This window comes from Leucoraja erinacea, chromosome 15 (genome assembly GCF_028641065.1).
Source record: "Leucoraja erinacea ecotype New England chromosome 15, Leri_hhj_1, whole genome shotgun sequence".
NCBI classification, from domain to species: Eukaryota; Metazoa; Chordata; class Chondrichthyes; order Rajiformes; family Rajidae; genus Leucoraja; species Leucoraja erinaceus.
This window is the reverse complement of record NC_073391.1, coordinates 13102605-13129011: the sequence shown is the minus strand read 5'-3', so window position 1 is coordinate 13129011 and position 26407 is coordinate 13102605. Positions and strand designations below refer to the sequence as shown.

The 26407-nt window shown below is 39.0% G+C and overlaps 1 protein-coding gene across 1 annotated transcript in view; it reads left to right on the top strand.

Annotated features, from left to right (window-relative positions):
• mki67 (marker of proliferation Ki-67) overlaps positions 1-26407 on the top strand; it is a 274252-nt gene that overhangs the window by 234524 nt on the left and 13321 nt on the right. The window contains 13 exon segments of the mRNA XM_055646690.1: positions 322-435; positions 520-601; positions 678-793; positions 4428-4512; positions 6802-6883; positions 9759-10268; positions 10271-12181; positions 13914-14149; positions 18301-18856; positions 21324-21439; positions 21735-21909; positions 22043-22198; positions 23387-24120. Of these exon segments, the coding sequence (XP_055502665.1) occupies positions 344-435; positions 520-601; positions 678-793; positions 4428-4512; positions 6802-6883; positions 9759-10268; positions 10271-12181; positions 13914-14149; positions 18301-18856; positions 21324-21439; positions 21735-21909; positions 22043-22198; positions 23387-24120 (4851 nt within the window). The 5' untranslated portion in view covers positions 322-343.

The window sequence follows — 26407 nt, the reverse complement described above, 5'->3', positions numbered from 1 at the left end:
GTGTGAAGCGTTGGTTGTGGTGGGAAATGGTCCAGTCTTTTCATACTGGAGTCTTGCCTTAAGTAGGAGTGAAGTGGCGAATGGGAAGGAGAGGGTGCAGGATCCATTCTTTGTAAACAAGAACATGCCCTTCAGCCCACAATGTCTATGCCCAGCCTATCGTCTTCATATATCCATCTCAGTATATATGGGTTTTTTTTTAAGGGTAGATAATGTGTTTAAGAGGCATTGCTACACAGATTCATGTATAGATCGTGTATAACCAACACTAGAATGAAATATTCTTAGCACAGCCACTTACCTATTAAAATCTGTTTGCAGGTAAGAAAATAGTGTCAGAAACATGGCACAATTTGGTAAAGTCATAGTTATCAAACGTACTGGAGCAGATGGATGCAACTTTCCTTTGACATCATCTTCATGTTTGTTTGGAAGGTAAGACTACTATTTTGCATTTATGATTCTAAATGTAACTTTCCTATGCTGTCATTTACATTTCCATTTGTTTTATTTCTGTAGGAAAACAGACTGTGACATACGTATCCAGTTGCCTCATGTTTCGAAAGAGCATTGTAAGCTCGAAGTGAATGAAAATAATGAGGTAATTTCTTTATTATTGGACTTTACAGTATTGTACTACATTTATTACATTTTGATAAATTACATTTATTTTCCAGGTTATTTTAACTAATTTGAGTGAAGTGAATCATACATTGTTAAATGGTGAACCTATACATCATTCTGAACGTCTAAAACACCGTGATACATTCACAGTTATTGATCGCTCTTTCAGGTAAGATCTGCAGAGATTTCCAAATGTGGCTTAACTTTCACTCGTATATACAGGGCTCTCACTTAACCTTTTCCCTGTTGCAAGCCGGACAATCTAGGCAGCTTTTTAGGTCGCCAAATGACAGTTTACGTGGTCATTTAAGACGGCTTGCATGACACGTACAATAATGTGCTCGGACGAAGTGCGTAGTTCCAGTCGGAATTGTGCTCAATGAAGCATTCACATATTAGTTCTGCTTCAAATAAAGTCACAAACTAAATCAAGATATGATTATACCACAATGACATGCAGCAAAATTATAATACATTATCTCAACTCTTTTTACACATTGAAATTAATGCAATTTCTATTATTTCTTTCCACTTCCAAACAAAAATGTGGTTGGATTATTCAGCGTATGATCAACCTGTGTCAATAAATCCTGGACCCTGGTAACATATATGCTTAACCATGCACACTATAGATTGATGCAAGCATGTTTTCTGTGACGGACCGAAAATTATCATGACATGGCCATAGCATGGGTCGTTATTGCTATTGTTACAGAAACACTCTCGCTTTCCACATAATTTATCCACAACAAAATATACAGGTTGCAAGGAAATTTCTAAAGGCATTTTATGATAATAGCTGTTAAAACCGACTATACCCATTGGACAGGTTGAACATTGCACTAATTGACAAGAGATGGCCAAAGGACATAACTGCAGCAAATGTTCTTTTGGTAATATGTTTAAAGGTGTCAAAATGCTACATTACTGGACATTCAGATTAGATGTATATGTTGTGAACAGCAATGAAGATACCCAGTTAATACGCACCAGATTTAAATAAAACCTCTTGATAAACGATGTTTCCATCATTCCCACTTCAGAATTAACATTAAAATTTCAAGTGAAATATCTCGTGACCAAATTTGTGATGTATATGACTGACTGTAGAAGTAAAACCTGGATAAATCCAACGTATAGTTGTGAACATTGCTCATTAAATAACTACAATACTGATACTCCTTATTAAGAGGATTGATTTGCCGTTAAAATGAATTCTGTAATAACGTGTCAACGGTAGCCGTGATAATCGAACACTGATTTTAATGTTTCTTGTGTTCACAATTTAATTAATCTATCTTTATGGATTAAAACAAATAATAACAGTGGGAATTAAAACACATTTGATTGCATTCCGTTACCAAACATAGTCATTGTTCGTTCGAAGACATTTCCAGCACATTAGGCCGGTGGGGGGGGGAATCGGTGCCGACGCGAAACGTCACTTATTCCTTTATCTCTAGAGATGCTGCCTGTCCCGCTGAGTTACTCCAGTTTTCTGTGTCTATCTTGTGTATAAACCAGTATCTGCAGTGCCAAGCCGGGCAAAATGACTCGGCATGTAGGTTGCCTGGCGGCACTTTAGGTGGCCATTGGCACCCGGGCAATAGCTAACTTCGAGCCCTGATATAGTCCTATATATATAACTGATAGATAGGTAGTGATTGCACTGATATCGCTGCTGATATCTCCTGGACAGACAACACGACAGTGGTCATCAAGAAGGCTCAGCAGCGGCTGCACTTCCTGAGGGTCCTCAGGAAGCACAACCTGGACTCTAACCTGCTGCTGACCTTCTACCGCTCGTCCATCGAGAGCCTGCTGACATACTGCATTACAACATGGTATGGCAGCTGTACCATGGCAGACAGGGAGAGGCTTCAGAGGGTAACTAGGACAGCGCAGAAGATCATTGGTTGCCCTCTCCCCTCCCTGATGGATATCTACACCTCCCGCTGCCTTAGCAGGGCAAAGAAGATCATCAAAGACAGCTCCCATCCTGCGTTTGGACTGTTCGACCTGCTGCCCTCTGGAAGGCGCTATAGGTGCATCAAATCCAGGACAAATAGACTCAGAAATAGTTGCTTTCCGAAAATTATAACTACTCTTAATTCAAATTCACACATGCACTGACTTCACAGCCCAACACCTGGACTTCCATCTGTATATATGTATATAGCGCCGCAGAATTGTGCACCTATTTCCCCCCCCCCCCCCCCCCCCCCCCTTCCTTCTGTTTTTGTTTTTCTGTTTCTTGTTTTTTGTACTAAATTATATGTATGCACTGAGTACGAGCAGCTTTCAATTTCACTGTACATATATAGTGACAATAAATGGCATATCTATATTTATCTAGCATTAATGTAGCTTTAGACATCAAGTTTATTTTGTAAATCCTAACTAGCGGCTCTCGCCTACTAAATACAGGCTCTGTTGAGGTTTTGGATAAGTTCAAGGAACCTTTGAGATTGTTTCTACCTCCTTTCTAAACTTGTTCAAGTTGTTAATTTCGCTTTTCCATTTGTGTGATTTATTGCCCAGATTTGCAGGTGTTGTTATTCAGTGTAGTGCAGTCTCCTCTTTGACCATTCAATAACTGGCTCCCAATATCTCTTGGGAAGAATCAAAATATAATTATTACTGTCAAATTGCAGAATGGGTGTGCTTGTATTGTGAGCAGTGGTGGGCATTATCAACTTGCATGCAGCAATATTTTACCAGACTTTGAACATCATGAGAAGAGGCCATGAATCCTTGAAAGAAATTAGAAAGATGAACAAGCAGTTAAATTACTTTTAGTTGGTATTGTTGGTTTAAACTTTTCAAACTTGTGAATGTTTCATATACTTAGAAATATTCAATGGACATTCATAACCCTTAATGGCTTTAAGTAAATGTGAAGCTGCAGGGAAGTTTAAAAAGACACAAGATGATTCAAAGCATCTAATAATTTTAGAGAGCATACAAAATAGAGATATATAAAAATAAACTGTCTAGATTTAACTTACAAAATTCTTATTTGAAGGTCTTTAGCATTCCTTTCTCATTCCAATTAAAGAATGCTGAGTCTTTTATCCATGGTAGAGAAATCTAAAACCAGACAACATAAGTTTGAGGTAAGAGGGGCAAGGTTTAATTGGAACCTCAGGGGCAACCTTTTCAATCAGGGATGTTGGGTTTATAGAATGAGCTGCCAGAGGAGGAAGATGAGGTAACTACTTTAGCAGCATATAAATGATCCTTGGACATATACGTGGATAGGAAAGATTTAGAGGACGTAGGGCAAACACAGGCAAATGGGACTAACTTACATAGGACATCTTGGTCAGAATGGGTGAGTTTGGCCAAAGGCCCTGTATCCATGCTTTTTTATTCTATTTTGCACTTCCTTTAAACACATGCAAGATTCCAATTTTTTGCAAAACATTCATGTCAATCGTTTATTCCCAATTCCCTCTTGCGTGCTGAATTTCACGCACCACAGAGTATCTTTGGGATTTATTCATTACCGTAAGTTGTGTGTAAATTCTGTATTGCTGTGCCGTTACTTTGGACCATATCAAGACATCCCTAATATTTCTTATAATAATTGGAGCATTTAAAAAAAAAAAATCTGGCCATACAATAGTGTTTACTGATGCTTTGTTCCAAAATCGAAGATTGGATCAGTGGCATAACTACTTTGGTAAACACTTTGGCATGACTCTTCGTTCAGCCGCTAATGTAAATAAACACAATGGGAAGAGTTGCCTTCTGGAGCAAAATGTCCTGGAAATTAACTTGCTCTATTCTTTTGTTATTAGATTTGAGTACCCGTTGGAATCAGTGCACAACACGAGCCCAAGGAAAAAACGGAATTCATCAATCTTGAAAAATGAAACTCTACAAGTATGTGGATGCATTTTTATGTTGTAGGGACGCAGTTTTTTCAAGGACTTCGTAGTGTTCCTTTGCTCCTTTTTTCCCCCCCATGCAAAACATGGGATTTTTCTGCCCGAGCTTCTGCTGCTTTTAATCTATGGCGTTTCTTCTAGTATGGTGGAAGGCTGGTAGGCTGCCTTCCATATTTTTATTAGCATTGCTCAGGGTCTTTATAAGATTCTAAATACAACATTCTTTTATTTTGCTTTTGATTGTTGTTATGGGGTTCAGAGGCAGGTGATTAGTTGTCCAGCTGACAGAAAGCTGACTATTCTGAAAGTTGTGCCATCAAAAGAAAATGTTTTGTTCTCATTGAGCTTTTTTTAACAGTAAATTTAAGACTTTCAGTTAACTTAATAACAAATGTGGTTGGTGACTGTACGGGATGAGATGCATTAAACAGTACATTGAAGTGGCTGCATAAGGAGCTGATAACTGTGGTGCTGGCATTTTCACAAAGTTTTGAATTACAGTAGAAGCCAAGTATTTGTATTTACCATCCCCCTTCTCGCATTAGGATAGAACCCGGGTCTCTGGCGCTGTAAAGCAGCAACTTTACTGTTGCGCCTCTGTGCCACCAGTTACAAGAATCAGGCAAAATGTACAACTACATTTTTAGATAACTTGATTTCAAGCAGATTGTCTTCAATTATTACCACTACCTCCAGTGTACCTATATATTGTAGATTTTAATTAATTCAAAAATAGGCCATAAAGGCATAATTTTATGTTCCATCAATAGTACCAGAACTGATAATTAATCATTATACAGTCCATTTCTGTGAATCACAGTGCTTCAAATTAGTTTCTTTATTCCTTTGATTACTTATTTGTAATTTAATTTCAGTAATAATGCATATCCATTCATTTAATGTAGTTACTTGTAGATTAATGTCCAATTTGATAAATTCAGCAAACTGAACATAGTTGCTTTTGGGCTAAGCTCTTCCTATTCTTGAGATAGCACGGAAGTTGGAATAATTTATACAGCACAAGCAAAAGTACATAGACCACACTTTTTGCTCCCCTCCCTTTCTCCTATCTAATTTACCTTTTTGTATTGGGCTTTTGGTGTGTGTTGAGAAAATTAGTTTTAAGTTTCAACTTTCCCTGATGATATATCTGCTTAGAACAGATGCTTGTTGTTTGACCTGTATATAAATTGACTTCCGAAGTTAAAAACCTTAAATAGTTTTATTGATTCATGTTGGGGTAAGGCTTATTCATTTTTATTTTGCTCTCAGAATTTATATGTTTTGTGGGCTTTCATATAAAAGTTCTATTTGGACCCATATTGCTTGAGTCTTGTAGGTGCTTAATATGATTTTATGAAAGTAGTATCAAGGCAATCTCTTCTTGCAACTTGGTTATCCATCCAAGAACTTGCTACAATCCCCTGCCTCAGCAATTTCTTATTATTTATGTAACCTTTTAATCTCCTTCAATTTAGTAGATCAAATGAACTAGATAATCATTCCGCGTGTTGAATGGAACTTCCTTTTGGTCCTTTTCAATGTTTTACTTATTTGAACCTATCCTATTCTATTACTTACTTACACACTAAATCTAGAAGATTGTAAATAGTTTCCATTTTTTAAGTTTCACTACTTAGTTAATCAGAGCGTTTTTTGATTTCCAATTTAGCTAGATTGCTCAAGCTTCTATTATACTTTTCTCAGTGAGTAATAAAATTCAAGTTTGAATTTATAACAAATTCTGAATCGCCCCTTTTTGTCTTTCTCAAACCCAGTCTTGCATTTTACATTAAATGTAATAATTTTCCTTGCAAATTATTTTCACTTCATTCCGTGTTATCTCAATTGAGTCATTTTTATTGATATCAAATGTAAAACTGGCTAATAGAAATTAGAAGAAGCAGTGGTAATAGAATAACACAGTCTACCTCCTCACTTTGTCGATTTATCATTTCCAAGATTTACCATGAACCACCATCGCTTTCACGTTTTGCAATAACCTTTTATTTGACAATTTATCCAATATCTGCTTAAATCCTGGAAGGGTTGATTCTGTTTCCGACATGTTAAATCATTGAATGAAAAATATAACTTGTTTCTGATAATTGATTTAATTTCTAATTGGCATTGAAATTTGTCTCTGATTGAATATTTGCATTCTGTTTCCAACTTATAATGGATCTGGGAAATTACACTTAATGATTATAAATGCCTCAATTCTCCCATGCTAATAACATGGTTGTTTATTCAATTCTTAATATGATCAAATTTGAATTAACAGGTTCTTCATGTTCAGCAGGAAATAGATGACGATTCACAATCTTCTGTTAAAAGTCGATCATCCTCGAGTGGACATAAATCTGGTTGGTATTGGATGTTCTGTACATTTCATGCTAATTCATGAATTTGTGCTCTGAATGCGTCTTATTAGACACTACTGATTTACATTTATTTTGTAATATGGTGTCGGTGTGGGCAGCACTAGAAAGATCACCTTTGCTGCCCAACCTTGGGGGTTGTTGATAGTGATTCACATTGAACACTAAGGGGTGAAGCTTTTAATGTATAGCTGTTAACTGAAGATTTCTAGGATTTTGATACTATATAAATGAAGAAATTATAGGGTGTAAGTTTAGATTGGGGTGATGTGCATCTTGCAGACGATAAGTTCCCACTACTGCCATGATGTCCAAGGTGTTAATCATGGACTGAGCTTTAATTGCTAATATGTGCCATATGGGCAATATATAGACTACAGTTTGTCAGCGACGGTGATAGAACGAAGAATGTTTAAGGTGGTAAACGACCTGTCAATCAAATGCCCTGTATTTCCTGTATTAAATAGCTGCTCCTAGATAGAAATAATTGACATTTTTTTGGAGAAGCTGCTTGTTCTGTGTGGCTTGAGTTGGAAAGTAAAGAACCATCCAAAAGAAGATTTGAACATGCCTCTTTGTTTATTAGAAACATAGAAAACAGGTGTAGGAGGAGGCCATTTGGCCCTGTGAGCCAGCACCGCCATTCATTGTGATCATGGCTGATCGTCCCCAATCAATAACCCTTGCCTGTCTTCTCCCCATATCCCTTGATTCCACTAGCCCCTAGAGCTCTATCCAACTCTCTCTTAACTCCATCCAATGATTTGGCCCTCTTTGGCAGGGAATTCCATAAATTCACAACTCTCTGGGTGAAAACGTTTTTTCTCACCTCAGTTTTAAATGGCTTCCCCTTTATTCCAAGAATGTGGTCCCTGTTTCTGGACTCGCATAACATTGGGAACATTTTTCCTGCATCTAGCTTGTCCAGTCCTTTTATAATTGTATATGTTTCTATAAGATACCCCCTCATCCTTCTAAACTCCAGTGAATACAAGCCTAGTCTTTTCAAACTTTCCTCGTATGATAGTACCACCATCCCAGGGATCAATTTCGTGAACCTACGCTGCACTGCCTCAATCACAAGGATGCCCTTCCTCAAATTATGAGACCAAAACTGTACACAATACTCCAGATGTGGTCTTACCAGAGCCCTATACAACTGCAGAAGAACCTCTACTCCTATACTGAAATCCTCTTGTTATGAAGGCCACCATTCCATCAGCTTTCTTCACTGCCTGTTGTACCTACACGCCAACTTTCAGTGACCCCTTACCTAACCTAACCCCATTGAGATAATAATCTGCCCCCTTGTTTTTGCCACCAAAGTGGATAACCTCACATTTATCAATATTATACTGCATCTGCCCACTCACTCAACCTGTCCAGGTCACCCTGCAACCTCCTAACATCCTCTTCACAGTTCACACTGACGCCCAGCTTTGTCATCCGCAAACTTGCCAGTGTTGCTCCTAATTCCCTCTTCCAAATCATTAATATACATGGTAAACAGTTGTGGCCCCAACACCGAGCCTTGCGCCATTCCTACTCTTTGCTTCCTGTCTGCCAACCATTTTCTATCCACGCAACACCCTCCCCCCGATACCATGTGCCCAAATTTTAATCACCAGTCTCCCGTGCGGGACTTTATCAAAGGCTTTTTGAAAGTCTAGATACACTACATCCACTGGCTCTCCCCTTCATCCATTTTACTTGTCACATCCTCAAAAAAATCCAAAAGATTAATCAAGTACGATTTTCCTTTCATAAATCCATGTTGACTTCGACTAATCCTTTTACTGCTATCCAAATGCCCCATTATTACCTCTTTAATAATTGACTCCAGCATCTTTCCCACCACAAAAGTCAGGCTAACTGGTCTGTAATTCCCTGTTTTCTCTCTCGCTCTTTTCTTGAAAAGTGGGATAACATTAGCTATCCTCCAAACCACAGGAACTGATCCTGAATCCATTGAACATTGGAAAATGATCACCAATGTGTCCACTATTTCTAGAGCCACCACCCTGAGGACTAATTTCTTGCCTAATGAAAATTTATTTCAGTTCCTCTACCCCCTTAGATCCTCTGCCCTCCAGTACTTCTGAGAGATTGTTTGTGTCTTCCTTAGTGAAGACAGATCCGAAGTACCTGTTCAACTCTTCTGCCATTTCCTTGTTCCCCATTCTTATTTACAAAAAATATTTATTTGAATCGAGGTGATCTGAGCATGTGCTGCAGGTGGTATTACCATCACTCGGTTTGGTTACTTTTCTAATACCCTGACTCTACTCCATTCCCTGTGCTTGCTCCCCATAACTTTTAAATGGGAGAAATGCTGCCGTTTTGCTTTTAATGGTCCTCATTCATATCTTTACTTCCAAAGGCTTGCATCATCTCCTTCAACTAGTTTTGAGCTTACAGATATTCACGTATGTAATAAGCTCATTTTTACTTTAATGCCATTCTTAAAAATTTGAAATAATCTTTGGTGAAAAGTGTGCCAATTTGTCCAAGCTTGATTTATTCGTCAAACCATCAATATTCCTGTTAACTACTTCATTCAAGTTATGTTAGATTATCTTTGTAGCATTTTATAGTAAATGGGACCCACCAAGAGTGCATATCAGAAAATATTGCCTGTGGTTTGCAGTTAATTCAAGGTGGGAGGACAGAATCTCCAAATGCCACTTAACTTCTCAGTTGTACACATGTGATCATTTCAAGAACCAGTTAATTTTTGTATGCGGGAACAAATGTTTAATTGGAAAACAGACATGGCTTGTTCTTGAGTTTTAATTTGAGTTTGTATTAGCAATAAACTTTTTTGCCTTTTCAATTTTTCTGGGTTTTTTTTTAAAATCAGATAAGATAGTGGATAAAGGCTTCAAAGTACGAACAAAACCTTCAAAGAGTACACCAAATGGAACAGAAGATCCTACTCTACAGAGTCAGCACAGAAGAAACTCCACAAAGATACATAATGATGGGAAAGCAAAGCATGTTGAAAGTTTATCACCTTTCTCCAAACTATATGAAATGGTCAAGGAGGAGGCCACAAAACCAATTCAGACTAAACCAAACAAAGTTGATATGTCTGCATCAATTGACAAAAGCAATACTGACTTGAAAAGAGAAGCAAGTATTCCAGCAAAAGAATCCAATGTCCCAATTTCTCAAAATGGTAAAAATTCTCGCACATCAGAAAGTGAAAGAACATTGAGGAGGACGAGCAAGATTAATTTTGAAGATGGAATGATGGCAACAAGTGGTGAAAATAAAGAGAAGAGGGAACAGAATCCTCAGCTAATTCAAGATATTGCAAATGCAGACTTTTCCATTCTCCAAAAGAACACACTGGAAATAATCAAATTAACAAAGAAACATTTTCAAAAGCAAAGGATAAATCAATAACACCTTTATCTAAGGGTGCAAACGGGAAAGAGCAAAATAATGATCAGACAGCTAAAGGTACTCCAAAAGAAAAACGCAAGAATCAATCTATCAATTATGAATCATTAAGTTTGGATGCAGCTCCAAAGAAAATTGAGGAGAATCTTGAACCATCGGTGAACATAGGACAAAATTTAGTTGTGAAACATGAATCATTTGAAACAGAACACACATCTGGTAACAATAAGAAGAGAAAAGATGAAACTCCAAAAATGTTTGTCCAAAAGTTGTTGCATGGTAAAAACAGGGATGAAGTAGATATTGAAGCAGAGCAATTTGAAACAACAAAGTTTTCTGAACCTTCTGTTGCAAAATCTGTGGTGGAAAATTTGGTTGGCAAAAAATGTACGCCAACTAGGAAAAAGGAGGAAAGATTTGACACACCCAAAAGACGAAGCAGATCATCATTACATAATAAAAATGTGGATGGTGAAGATATTCATTTAGAGAAAGTTGAATCGACAAATATTTTGGAATCTTCAGTTGCAGAATCAGACAATGAAAATAATGCAGTCAATAAGTCCGTTAAAGTAGGCCAGGAGAATATTGACACCCCAAAAAGACGAAGCCGATCAATACGAAATATAGATGTGGATCGTGCTTATATTGATTCCGAGCAAGTTGCATTTACAAATGTTTTGAAATCTTCATTTGCAAAATCGGACGTGGAACATGATACTGTGAAGTTAGAACTCGCGCCGATGAAAATAGGTGAGGAAAAGGTTGCCACCCCGAAAAGCCAAAAACTAAAATTGTTGCACAATAAAAATGTGGATTGTCGAGATATGGAGTCAGAGCAAGTTGAATCTACAAATGTCTTGGAAATTTCACTTGCAAAACTGAACACAGAACCTGATGCAGTTAATTTAGGACTCGTACCAATGAAAATAAGTAAGGAAAAGGTTGACTCCCCCAAAAGAAGAAGCCGATCATCATTGCGTAGTAAAAATGGGGATGGTGCACATATGGAGTCAGAGCAGGTTGAATCTGCAAATGTTTTGGGATCTTGCATTGTAAAATCTGGCATGGAAAATGATACAGTCAGCAAGGGACTCATGCCAGCTAAGATAGCTGAGACAAAAGTTCACACCCCCAAAAGGCAAAGCCAATCATCATTACTTACAGATGTGAATGATGCAGATTTTGATTCAGAGGAAGTTAAATGCACAGATATTGTGGATTCTTCAACTAAAAAATTACAGAAGAAAAATAATTCTGTTGATGAGGGGCACTTCACAGCTAATATAGATGAAGAAAAGGTTAACACGGATGAAAGAAGATCATTACGCAACAGCTGTGTGCAAACTGAGATTACAACAGTTAAAATCAATGAGGAAATGGTAGATACCCCCAAAAGACGAGGCAGATCATCAGTACATTATAAGAATGTAGAAGCTGCAGATATTTGTTCAGAGCAAACTGAATTTACAAATGTTTTGCAGTCTTCAGCTACAAAATCCAAAAGAGGTAGAACATCATTGCGTGACAGAAATTTGGAAACACTAGATGTTCAAGCAGAGCAGGCTGTAACAGCAGAGTTGTTGGAATCTTCAATTACTGGAAAATCTGAGCTTGAGGATAAATTGTCAGAAATGCAGCATGTTGACCTCCCAAAAATTCAAGATGAATCGTCGCCTTGTAAGGAAAATAGGCAAACTCTTTTAAAAAGCAAATCGCCTGTGTTGAGAGATGGTGCCTCTCCCTGTTCAACATTTCAGCGAAGCAAAAACTGGGAAAGTAATGTGATTGAATACCTGACGGAAGCAGAAAGTTTGAAGCGAAAAGATTGGACATCTAAAAGTCCACAAAGAGACCTCAATGAGCAAACTGGGAAAGGTGAGTTGATGCACAAATGTTTGTATCATCCATGACACAAAATACAATTGGATAAGTGTTCATTTGTAGATGTTGAACAAGGCCTATTCACCTGTTGTAAAGAATCTCCTTTTGCTTTAGATTACATATTTAGCTTTGAATTGATGATTGCAGCAAAAACCCCTTTGGTATGCGAGTATTGTGGTCTGAACCTGAAATTGTTTTCTATTGACGTCAATGGAATGTGATTTCCAAAAAGGGATTTCACTGCAGGTTGAGTGCTGGAAAATGGAATTAGTATGGATGGGTTCTCGTGTGATTAGTTAGTAGGGATAATCTGGTACATACTTGGTAGGCTAAACAGTTGAATCTATATTACTAAAAGTCTGATCTTGACCGCTTTTGGCCCACTATGCTGCGATTTCCGAGAGAACGCCGCCACCTACGGCTGTCATTTTTGGCCATCTCGCTCAGAGCCCCCGCCTTCCGGGACCGGAGGATTTTTCCCATCGATGAAAAATCAGAGAGATATTAATGGGTTTTTTAAAATCCCCATTCTCTCTGCTGACGGGAGGGGGGAGGGACTATAAAACCCAGAAGTGTAGTCCCTCACTCAGTCTCTGCCAGACCCAGGAAGCGAGAGGGTCACGGCTCTGAGCTGCGTATAACACTGAACGCACGTCTACTCCACGGTGAGTCCCCTCGATGCGGCTGTAAAGTGGCTGCTGCCCAATTGTTTGCCTCGCCTTTTTAAAAAGTTTGTGTTCACAAAATGAATTTTGGTTGTCGGGTGGCTGCTGCCCAATTGTTTAACTCGCCTTTTTAAAAAGTTTGTGTTCACAAAATGAATTTGTACAAAATGAACACGTGACTGTACTGCCAGGCAAGAATCCATTCGGCCCACAATGTATATACTAGCCCTTAGGAAACCAGTACCTTCGGCCCACAACACCTATACTAGCGCAAAAGAAAGACCATTCCCACTGGCGAGTAATATTGGAATTGGTGAAGAGCTGGAATATTGCGTTGGGTGACCAGCTCTCCCGTGTGATGCTGGGACCCAACGGGTCACACTTAGTCTAGTATTCAATTGATATGTGCCATAATTTGAAGATCCATTTTTGTCTTGCCTCCGAACAATGTTTTGTACAGATCGGTGTCCTGCTTTATAATATATTCCATTAACCCATAAGCATCAAAACAGGTATGTATTTGGTGCTTTTAGAAAAGAGAGCTGATTCTAGTTAATTGGTATGATTGAAGTGCGTGATATGAATTGAACATAATGAAGATGAAGTAAATACATTGTAAAATTAAAAAATAGATTGTTATTTAGTCACGTTTAATGACACTGATATGTGTGTCTCTGGCAAGACCAGCATTTATTGCTTTAATTGCCTTTGAAAAATGGTGATGAAGCACCTTGCATCACTGCAGCCCTGGAAAGCATGAATTAACTGAATTGTCATTTGCCATTAGATACTGGCATGCACACTATGGACAAATTGGTGATCTCGAGTGTTGTAAATTTTGTGATTGCTATTCCATTTGATTACAATTGGCATTTCTTGTGAGATTGATGTAGCAGAGAAGTTTTATTATGTAGCTTAATAATGAGGCCTGGTGAAATTTTGCAAATATACAAGTTGTTCCTTCTCAGTGACATTGTGGCTTAGCTATAAATTATGATGCTGTATTTTAATATTTCAGATTAATTTTGGTTTAATACTGTCCCCTTTTTTTTCCCTGTTAGGTTCCCCAAGCTCATCCAAAAAGCGCAGAAGTGAAAATGAAAAAACTTGTGGTCCAGTTTTAAAGAGAAAGAGAGTCTCTTTTGGTGCAAACTTAACCCCAGAAGTATTTGACAAGCGTATGCCACCATGCTCTCCTCTGCGAAAGGGAGGCACTCCGACTCGAGTGAGCACACCATTTAGTCGTGCATTGCTGAAACGTGCATCCAGTATAGGGACACGTGCATTTGCAATTCAGGTAGCTATTAAAGTGCATTTATGAGTGATTTATGAACTCCCAGCCGAAAGGTTTGTGTGGATAATGTATTAAGCAGAAGAGTATCTACTTTGGAACAGAAACACAAATGGACGCAAAGTGTTGGAATAACTCAGCAGGTCATGCAGCCCGAAACGTCACCTATCCATGTTCTCCAGAGATGTTGCCTGACCTGCTGAGTTACTCCAGCACTTTGCTGAGACCTTTCTTCAGAGTAATCTGTTTGGATCTGAATTATTACTTCAAAATTTCCTTTTAGATATATCATGTGCGGAATAGTAACACTAAGAACTTGAACTCTCCCATTATGTGGATTGTTATTTCAGTTGGCAGTTGATCTCTAGAAAATGCATTGAACTGCCATGTAAAACTTAGCTTGGCTGCTATGTAGAATTGCATTGTTCTTGCTTCCCCACAGCACCATCCAGTGTCTTCGATTGGGTATTGAAATAATAAACATTTTATACTAGTATGTTGATCACCCCCTTGTGGCAAGAGTTAAGCATGACAACAATTATTGAGTGTGCAATCTTTAATTTTCTGAGTTCAAGTTTAAAAACAAATCTGATAATGTTTTCTGTTATGGTGAATGTGCGTGTGAGATAAACTTAGGTTTTCCCATAGAATTGAATAATAATTTCTCTTCAATGTTATTTTGAAAGGCAGTGGGCAATGGGTAATGATGCTGCTACATTAAATAAATTAGAGAAATAGATTTCAGACTATTCTGGGATCCAATATTTTCTGAGGATCAGATTGCGTTTATGAATTTAAGTGTAAATATATGTTGCTTATAATGGAATATAATATTGTATCCTCACATGTGACAAGACAGAGTGAAATTCTTTGCTTGCATACCCAAGGTATGCAAATAGCTGTCACCTATGGCACTGATAAAGTTACAAAGTACACCGGCTCCTCCTTTGTTCTCCCCCCACGCCGGGTCCTTCATTGTTCTTCCACCTCCCTCAAGGCAGTCCCCCCACGCTGGGTCCTTCATTGTTTTACTCCCTACCCTCACGACAGTCACCCCCATGCTGGGTCCTCCATTGATCTTCCCTTCCCCCATGCCGTGTCCTCCATTGTTCTTCGCCCCTCCCCTCATGGCGGTTCCCCTACACTCATCGACTTCCGGTGGCTAGCCCACTGCTGCTATGGCTCCATTCGGCCCAGGCCTGTGGGAGCAAGTCGTGCGGATTCTGAGCCACGCACAGTTGTTCGGCGGGTGCCAACAATACCAATGCGACTTGTCCATTTTCTAATCAGCAGTAATTAAAAAAAAATACATGAAAATGTTATATAGCATATTAATCTCCAGTTGTGCCAGCTGTCAATGGTTTTTGGGAATATTTTGGGGTGAAGCTGCTTTATTGTATAGTTCCATTTGTAATATTGAAGGGCATTGAGAATAGGCCATCTGCATCTGGACATGGTACGTGCAGCCCCAAGAAATCGCAGTATATGGAAATGGGCATTGCAATCTGAGCTGCTGCCTCACATTATTATTTGAATTTTAAATCAGATGTTATATATTAAATTAAGTTGTATACTTCAGGGCTCTCGCTTAACTTTTTTTCCCTGTTGCCAGCTGGGCAACCGTGGCAGCTTTTTAGGTTGCCAAATGACAGTTTAGATGGTCATTTAAGAAGGCTTGCATGACGCATATGATTATGTGCTCGGATGAAGTGCGTAGTCGGAATTATGGTCAATGAAGCATTCACATATTATTTCTGCATCAAATAAGTCACAAACTAAACATATTCACCAAACAAGACATGATATATATCCCAATGACATGCAGCAGAATTATAATACAGTATCTCATCCCTTTTTACACGTTGCAATAAATGCAATTTCTATTATTTCTTTCCACTTCCAAACAAAAATCTGGTTGGATTATTCAGCGTATGATCAACCTCGGTGAGACCAAGCCCAGGCTTGGCGATCGCTTCACCCAACACCTACACTCAGTTCACAATAACCAACCTCATCTCCCGGTGGCTCAGCACTTCAACTATGCCTCCCATTCCGAATCCCACCTTTCTGTCCTGGGCCTCCTCCGCGGCCAGAGTGAGGCCCACCGCAAATTGGAGGAACAGCACCTCATATTTTGCATGGGTATTTTTCACCCCAGCGGTATGAACATTGGCTTCTCTAATTTCAGATAATCCTTGCTTTCTCACTCCTTCCCCTCCCATTCCCAGCTCTCCCACAGCCTACTGTCTCCGCCTCTTCCATTCTTTCCCACCCCCCCCACCCCTCCCGACATCAGTATGAAGAAGGGTCTTGACCCAAAACGTCGCCTATTTCCTTCGCTCCATTGATGCTGCCTCTCCTGCTGAGTTTCTCCAGCATTTTTGTCTACCCATTCACACAAGTTCTGTTACCCCACTTTCCTTACCCACTCACTACACATTAGGGGCAATTTTACAGAGACAAGTTAACCTACAAAGCCAATGGGATGTGGGAGGAAACCCACATGCTTGCAGGGAGAATGTGCAAATTCAACAGAGACAGTGCCCGAGGACAGGATCGAGCACAGATCTCTGGTGTGTGCGGCAGCAAGTCCACCAGCTGTGCCACTATATTTTATTTTCCAACACAAAAAAATGATACGTTGATAACTTTGGTTACTAAAAAAAAGAAACTATCCATTTTCAGTCTTAAATCTCTAAGTGAACAATGTCCCCCTTTACAGCTACTGTATGTTATAATTCAGTTCAAGACTATGGGCAGCACATTGGCCAAAAATTTGCTGCCTAAAATTGCCAGAGGCCTGGAATTGATCCTGAATATGGGTGCTGTCTGTATGGAGTTTGCTCCTTTTCCCTTTGATCGCATGGGTTTTCTCCGGGTGATTGTTTTTGAGCAAACTCCATACAGATTGATCCCGAATATAGGTACTGTCTGTATGGAGTTTGCTCCTTTTCCCTTTGATCGCATGGGTTTTCTCCGGGTGATTGTTTCCTTCCACATTCCAAAGTTGTGCAGGAACCTTTTTCAGACCCAACCCATAACGTAATATTTTCCTTTTGTCCAGATATTCTGTCTGACCTGTTGAGTTACTCCAGCTTTTTGTGTCTATCTTCATTTTAAACCAACATCTGCAGTTCCTTCCTACCCACACGATACTATACGATAGAACTTTATTAATCACAGGAGATTAATTATATATATATATATATATTTATATATTCATACAGAGTACTATGTTTATATATTCTGTTGTGCTGCTGCAAGTAAGGATTTCATTGTTCTAACTGGGATGTGAGAGAATAAAACACTCTTGATTTACGTCGCTAAGGTGTGGGATAGAACTAGTTTACAGGTGGTCGGTGTGGACTCGGTGGGCCGAAGGGCCTGTTTCCACACTGTATCTTTAAATTAAACTAGAACCAGAGGAAATGTAAAGAAGGGTCTCTACCCGAAACGTCACCCAATTTTTTCTATCCAGAGATGCTGGCTGCTCCATGCAGTTCCCCCTCACAATTAAGGCATGGAATAGTCTTCATCCTACCATAGTTACCCAACCAGACGCAACTAAATTTAAGGTAACTTTTTTCCCAAGAACCTTTTTTTGCTTAAGTTCAAGTCAAGAAAGTTTTATTGTCATGTGTCCCAGGTAGGACAATGAAATTCTTGCTTGCTGCAGCACAACAGAATATGTAAACATACTACAGAACAGGAGATAGAGTTACTCCAGCTCCAGGCAGTGATTCTGCGTTGGTTTTCAGCGGTCGTGGCGACCAGACAGCAAAGGCGGCCAGATCTCCCACATTGCAAAGGGTGGGAGAAAGTGGCCAACGCCGACCAGTTGCCGTGGCAGGGCGGCTGATGGATGCGGTGGCTGTGCGCATGTGCTGTCTAGCAGTGCGCATGTGGAAGACAGCCTGCCGTGCCGGCGGATGAGGATCGGGCAGCGAGTGGAGACCCGGCGGCCCTAGACGGAGAGTGCCAGAGAGAGATAGAGAGGGGGGCTGCTCAGAGTTGCTTGCCAAGCCGGGTAAAATGGGACGGCTGTTAAGTTGCCCGACGACACTTAGGTCGCCATTGGCAACCGTTAATTTCAAGCCCTGTTTTTACTTGAAAACATTAATTTTATTGTATTAATTTGTACTATTTCTCATTTTAAGGAATGCAGTGAACAAAATGAAAATAATACAACTTCCCCAATGTCAAATATTGATTCAACAAGAGTTTCTCCAAGGAAAAACAAAATGTCCCCTAACAAGGTGTCTCGATCAACAACAAGAATAAAATCAACTACCAAAAGGTCACCTTCAGCCAAGATATCTTCATTAATTACTGAGCAATCATCTAATGTCAAGAATTCTTCAGGAAAAATGTCCTCCCCGTCTTCTGTGAAAAGTTCACCAGCTTCAGGAACTCGTTCACAAAAGAAGCTTTCTTCTTCAGATACTATGTTGTCCAGCGGAGTGTCCTATCCAATCACTGCTGGCTTGTTTGGTTCTCCACAGCTGAAGGGACGCTTCTCCATTTCTCTTGTTGCTGCACCTCCCAGCTTAACTAGATCTGCAAAGTCTCTCGGTCTGGCACAGTTGGATCAATCTCAACAGAAACCAAGTTCTGGGGGGAAAAAATCCAGAAAAAGCACAAGGAGAAGTGTTTCACTTCTTGCAGGAATACAATCTAGGAGGCAGAGTGGAGCGTCATTTGGGAACTTGTTGGGTATGGCTTTCCCTAAAACTATATTTTATTTGTGATGGCTAACTACTATTTTGTATCACAAAGCATCTCAAAGGATAGCAACTGCATTTCTGCTCAAATTAGTTACAAATAATGAGGACTAAAGATTTACGGTACTTTTAATGTTACTGGAATTCAACTGAAATTGGCAAATAAATCACCTCCCTTAAGGACTGCTATGAGTAATTCAAGAAGAAACATTAGTTTAACGAGTGAAATGTGCTTGCTATTTTGTTGTATTGATTATAGGATGTAAAGTGACTAAGGCTTTTAATAAGGATTTTTCTAAAGCATAATGTGTGTACGAAATTAAAATAGTATCACAAGAAAACAAAATATCCAGAGAACCTAGAACAGTACAGCACAAGAGAGGCCCTTCGGCACACGATGTCTGCTGAACATGGTGCCAACACCAACTGTTATCTGCCTACATATAATCCATATCCTTCCATTCCATGCATATCCATATTACTATCCTAAAATCTCTTAAATGCCACTATTTTACCTGCCTCAGCTACCACCACCTGCAGCGAGTTCCATGCACTACCTATGCCTCATATATACTTCTTGTATATACTTCTATCAGGTCTCCCCGCAACTTCTTGTTTTCCAAAGAAAACAATCCCTATCACTTTTAGATCATGAATTCTATTTATCTACCTAAGTTTCTTTCAGAATTAATTACTTTCAAACAGGCTAATGATATTATATTCTCAACCATTTTTTTTAAAATGCCTCGCATTTCATAAAACTGCTCGACATAAGCCTTTGTATGTGCCTGTGTTGGTCTTGCCAATTTCACTTCACCGCATCAACGCTGTAAATTTTTGAAGGATTTTGTATTTTGTGTTATTTCTTGGACTATTAAATCTCATTCTGATGCTTCCTGATTTTGGTGCATCAGCATTACATTCATTAATGGGATAAATGATATGGTAAATTACTCAATTAATTATACAGATAGATTTGGCAATATTACAAAGGTTTTGAAATAATGCTTTCATCTTGTGAAAGTTGGCTGATAATCTAGAATTGCTATAGCTAGAAGACCAGGTATCCTATCTTGGAGATTTGTTGCTACATGGGAATATTTTTCCCACTTGTGTTGCAAGCAAGACCTCGGATCACTGGATTAACCTATACCTTTGGATAGCAATTAAATTCTCTCATCAGAAGTGACTATTATTGGTGTCTTGTTTTTTCAATCCATCAATTAAGTTTGATAATTATGTCAACTTTGTCCCTATATGGCAATGAGCAAAGTTAGTAATAATGATAATAATAATAAATTTTATTTGCGGGCGCCTTTCAATGTCCCATTTAGGCAAATTTGTTTAATGGCATTTGTTTAAGATTACATGCAACATTGTTAGTTGGTTTAGTTTATTTCACCTGCAGTCATTGTGGTTGGAAACGATCCACCAATCTCTTGGTTGATGATACCAAACACAAATGTAGTAGTGAAAACATTCAATTATAATTAGGGGTAACTAACTGTTGAGACACAGAAGTGATTTTCAGTTATCTGGAAAATGGGCCAGTATTTCTTGATCTTTCTTTCTATTTTAGCATGGATATCCATGTTGTAATGTTTGCCTTTGCTTAATCTCAGATTGGAAGTAAATGTATGCAGTAGTTACCCAATATTTACTGTGAAGCTTTTACTTGGATTTTCCGTATTTTGTACGGAAATGCGATCAAAATACGGATGTGCGGATTTGCTTTGTAAAATACGGATTTTTTTTTAAATCAGCCCGACTTCCTGTTTCATCTTGCTGCTTAAAAAGTGCAAGGATATAAAAAGTCATACTGTACCTCTAAAAATTATACCAGATTAAATCTATTAGTATTTTAAATTTCAAGATCTAGATGATTATTTTTGCAAGCTTTGATCTGCCTGTCCAGCTACAGATTTAAACAGCGCTGTCAGTTTAACGCGTGGGAATTTCAACGAACAGCGCTATGGGCTCTAAAAATGCTATTGCATTAACACATAGCGCTATGGATCACAGACTATTAGGGGAGGGAGAGGGAGTAGGAGCGAGGGAGGGATGGAATAAGAGGAAGGAGGGAGGGAGAGGGAGACTTCCAAATGGCTTCTGCATCACCATCTGGTGCTAAAAGCAGGAAGCAGCCGTTCAAACAGCAGTATACAAAGAGATGGCAATGAATGCACTGTTAACTAATGTGCGTATAAGATGTCAATTCGTAGCAAAGTTATGCATTCTTGTACTCTTACCACATTTTTTTCAGCAAAATGGCACTAAAAATACTGATTTCCTCAGCAAAATACTGATTTTCAGGTACTAGAATACTGAAATGCTCTGACAAAACTTGGCAGCTCTGTTATGTGATTTGAGTGTTGGGATTAAGATAGTATGTTATTTGTATCTGAATATTGAAATTAAGGGTTTTTCTTCTAATTGAAATATTTGCAATTTGTAATTAGTGAAAAAGTCATGGGCGCAGGTGGTAAAGGAAGGAGTAGCAAGACCTCAGTTGCGGAATGCTGCAAAGAAACCTGCTGTAAAGCGAAAACGGGCCAAGAATGTCATCTCGAAAGTGGTAAATTTCTGTCCAGCATGCAAGCGACATTTGATAATCACATATGGCTAATCTTTCTGAAGACTAATTATTGACTTGGCTAACTGCATATATGTTGTAAAGTTGTCTTGGTATAGTTTAATGACTTTGAATTTGTTTATCTTAATTCTGATTATATTATTAATATCCTAAGTTACAATAAAATTGTGATTTTATTCTAGTTAAATAAATTAAAAAACGAAGTTAAATAAAGTATCGTATCGTAAGTATCGTATCGTACAATTGTAGGGCATAATAATTTAACTTGTTTCAACAGACACCTGCTCGTTTAGTGAAAGAACATTTTAGTACTGGTCATGCTGCTTCACCAGTAACAATAGTCATTGGCAAATCACAAGCTACTAATACTAAACCAACTGGACATGCTCCACGGCCAACAAGAACTGTTTCATCGAGGCGGAAAGTTAAGGAAATGGATGAAAGCTTTACAGGTAATGCTGTCCTTATCAAAGAGTATATTGGTCTGTATTGGTTAGTGATCCTTTTTTAAAAGTCATAACTGAGTTTGAAATGTTGCATTTATGTAACTTTCACATTAATAGATATGTGGTTAATACTCAACAGGTGTGGCTGAACTGTTCAGTACTCCCGTAACTTTATATGAGAGAGCAAATCCATTATTAAAGGCCTCGAACATTGTTGATGATCAAACGGCTTCAGCTGTTCCAATATTTCAGAAAACACTTGAAAACTCTGCTACCAAAACACCCAAGGAAGCTGGTTAGTCCAATATCATTTGCCATCATATTAAGAGGTCTCTATCCTCATTGTTGTGCCATTTTTTGCTCTAACGTAGTCTACTTGCGTAACCTTGGCCCTTTTAGCACATCTATTTGAATTGCTTCATCACTTCTATTTCTTGCCATCTTTATCTTCACCCACTAAGCTATTAATTTTGTCAATGTTAAATTTGGGTGTGACTGATGTTATGGGGCATTATCGTAGAGAATGATAGGTGGTCACCCAGGTCTAAAGCTGGGACTGAATGAAACAGATAGTGAGGTAGTAGTGTGAACGGGCAACCTGAAGCCGAATGTGTGAAGCATAGAAGAAAAGTTGTGATATTTGTAGCTATTTGAGGGGACACAATGTGGCTGTTTAAGTACACAATCTCGAGGGGAATAATATAAAGACATGAAACTGATCTGAAGATCACTTCATAATCAATGGAATCTCATGTTTATAGTTTCTACTACTGATCCGTCATTGTGCATGAAATATGAGGCATCATGGGGAAATGGTGGTTTTTAATTGGCTTTTACAGTACGGCTTTCACATATCTATCTGTTTTATTCATATTTTCCTGCAGTAAACCAGTGTCCATTGTTTGTTGGAGAGGGAAGAGTGGAGAAGGAAGAGTGCCCGATTGGGCAGATTAGGTGAAATTTAAGGAGTGCTTTACTATGGATGAGAGGCAGAGAGGTTTAGGGAAGGAATAACAAAAAACTTTATCTTGGTTGTGTGAGGTATTAATCCATGAGACCAAATGCTGGGGGATTGGTGTGCATTAAATGAATGAGTTTGAATAATAATTCCTGAGTTTGAGATCTAGGCAGTTAAAACACAATTGCAGTTGAAGGTGTCGAAATGTGGGGATGTGACAAAAAACAAAATTGGATAAACATATTCATCTTTGGAGGGGTTGGAAGGCGTGATCTAAGGAGTAATAGGGTGGTGTAAGGAAAGCCTATTCTAAATATTGATAACTAGGCAATGTTGTTCAAAGATCAGAAGTATGTCAGTAGGCAAGTTGGAAAATAGGGGCAAGTGAATTTTAAACAGGGATTCAAATAGAGTTTGGGAACAATTGATGTTTTTCAAAATAATAACTATATTGATATGACCATAAACAGATGCTATTGCATATTTTTTCCATGTTCCTAATTTTTCATATTATCATTATTTTAGGTGTAAAGAGTGACACACCACTAACAGTCTCTGTTGCAAGACGCAAAGCAGTTTTGCGTCTGCTAAAATGCCGAGCTGATTTATCTTGTAGTTCAAACAGTCCTTGTGAAACCACATTCAAGGTAACTGAAATGCATAGCGATGCAGAAAGCAATGGAGACCCTCAAAGAACCATGAAGACACCTAGTGCGAAAGGGCAGGCCTTGGAAGACATTGCTGGTGTGAGCAAAATCGTTAAGACACCTAGAATGAAAGGGCAATCTGTGGAAGATTTGGTTGGTGTGAAAAGAATCATGAAGACACCTAGAGTGAAACTGCGACCTGTGGAAGACATGGTTGGTGTGAAAAGAATCATGAAGACACCCAAAGCTAAAGAGAATCAAATAGAACATTTTGTTGGGATACACAAGCTGTTGGCTGAATCTAAACAAAAACCAAAGAGTCCTGAGATCAATTATGTTGGAATTAAGAACATATTCTGTGCAGAAAAAGAAATGGAAAACTGTGACTATAGTGGTTTGAGTGAAATTTTTTCAACTCCCGTAAACACCGGAAGAATTTCTGATTCCAAGCTGCAAATCTGTTTGAGTACAAATAAACCTTCATTCACTGAGATGATATGTGATGATGGACAGACAACTGAAACATCAGAAGATAATATCATCCAAATTGTGGAAACGCAAAATGAAGTATCTAGAAAAGAAACTTCTTCAAGCGGAACACCAAGAGCTCGGGTAAAATGAAGTATTAATATTTAAATGGCAGTACAACAATATCCAATATTTGAGTTTGACTTGTTTCTATTTATGTATGTAATATCTGATCTCTCAGGATAACAATCAAAACAAAACTCTTCACTTTGCTGTGGTGCACTTGACATTAATAACCCTAAATGATGGTCAGGATTGTTCCTGCGCACTACTGGTTAGAGTGGATAGGGGAGAACCAGTGGATGTGTTGTATCTGGACTTTCAGAAGGCTTTCGACAAGGTCCCACATAAGAGATTAGTATATAAACTTAAAGCACACGGTATTGGGGGTTCAGTATTGATGTGGATAGAGAACTGGCTGGCAAACAGGAAACAAAGAGTAGGAGTAAACGGGTCCTTTTCACAATGGCAGGCAGTGACTAGTGGGGTACCGCAAGGCTCAGTGCTGGGACCCCAGCTATTTACAATATATATTAATGATCTGGATGAGGGAATTGAAGGCAACATCTCCAAGTTTGCGGATGACACTAAGCTGGGGGGCAGTGTTAGCTACGAGGAGGATGCTAGGAGACTGCAAGGTGACTTGGATAGGCTGGGAGAGTGGGCAAATGTTTGGCAGATGCAGTATAATGTGGATAAATGTGAGGTTATCCACTTTGGTGGCAAAAACAGGAGCGCAGACTATTATCTAAATGGTGGCCGATTAGGAAAAGGGGAGATGCAACGAGACCTGGGTGTCATGGTACACCAGTCATTGAAAGTAGGCATGCAGGTGCAGCAGGCAGTGAAGAAAGCGAATGGTATGTTAGCTTTCATAGCAAAAGAATTTGAGTATTGGAGCAGGGAGGTCTTACTGCAGTTGTACAGGGTCTTGGTGAGACCACACCTGGGGTATTGCGTACAGTTTTGGTCTCCAAATCTGAGGAAGGAAATTATTGCCATAGAGGGAGTGCAGAGAAGGTTCACCAGACTGATTCCTGGGATGTCAGGACTTTCATATGAAGAAAGACTGGATAGACTCGGCCGATACTCGCTAGAATTTAGGAGATTGAGGGGGGATCTTATAGAAACTTACAAAATTCTTAAGGGGTTGGACAGGCTAGATGCAGGAAGATTATTCCTGATGTTGGGGAAGTCCAGGACAAGGGGTCACAGCTTAAGGAAGAGATGAGAAAAACATTTTTCACACAGAGAGTGGTGAATCTCTGGAACTCTCTGCCACAGAGGGTAGTTGAGGCCAGTTCATTGGCTATATTTAAAAGGGAGTTAGATGTGGCCCTTGTGGCTAAAGGAATCAGGGGGTATGGAGTGAAGGCAGGTACGGGATACTGAGTTGGATGATCAGCCATGATCATATTGAAGGGCCGAATGGCCTACTCCTGCACCTATTTTCTATGTATCTATGCAATCACTATCAATTAGTAGAGCAAATATTGTTTAGACTAATTAATCTCAATTGTTCACGAGCCACATTGCAATCCTATATTGACCTGCTTAGTGATTTGGAGCTGCAAAAGCCTGTTGCTGGTTTGACATGGAGGAATAGTGGGGAGTGACTCATTTCGGAACTGCTTCTGTAGTCTTGTAAATACAGCGTGTAATAAATTTCATTTGCTACTTGACTGTTGGGCATCAACATGAAACATTAAATGTTGTATAGTGGGACCAGTGTGTAGATTGCATTCTACTACTGAGGTGGTGCCTTGCTCTCTTCCTCTCTGTCCTCAATACAGGTGATTTTAGGTTAGTAAATGTTATTTTTGCCTATATATTAGGTATGTTGCAAAGCGTACCTGAAGCGTCGCTGATTATCTGTCGCTGCGGGTGTGCGCGATTTTGGCGCCGTTTAGAGGGGGGCGGGTTTAAAACGCGATTTTCCCTAGGCTGTTCAAATCGAGGATGTTCAGCCTAGTTAATTATTAACGAAAATCGCTGGAAGATTCCGTCGCTTTATCTCTTATTACTTTTAAGGGCTTTATCTAATTGTTATAGTAGTTTAAAAATTAACCTCTAAACCCGCGACCGCCGGCAACCGGTCGGATCTCATACAGGAGACAACAGGAGGTAGGCTGTTTATTTTTACATTTAAAAGGGCTTCTTAAGATCCCTTTATACAAAGTTTAATGTTGCGAGTAGCTAATTTGGGCCCCATTATATCCCGCAGTATTTTTCTGGGCATTTGAGGGCACAAATCTACCACAATGTGAACGTTTTAAACCAGCGCGTTCACAGGATCCCACTAGAAAACTGATTTAAACGAACTTTCATTTACAGCAATTGAACACTAAATTCCTTCCATTTGGCCTACAAA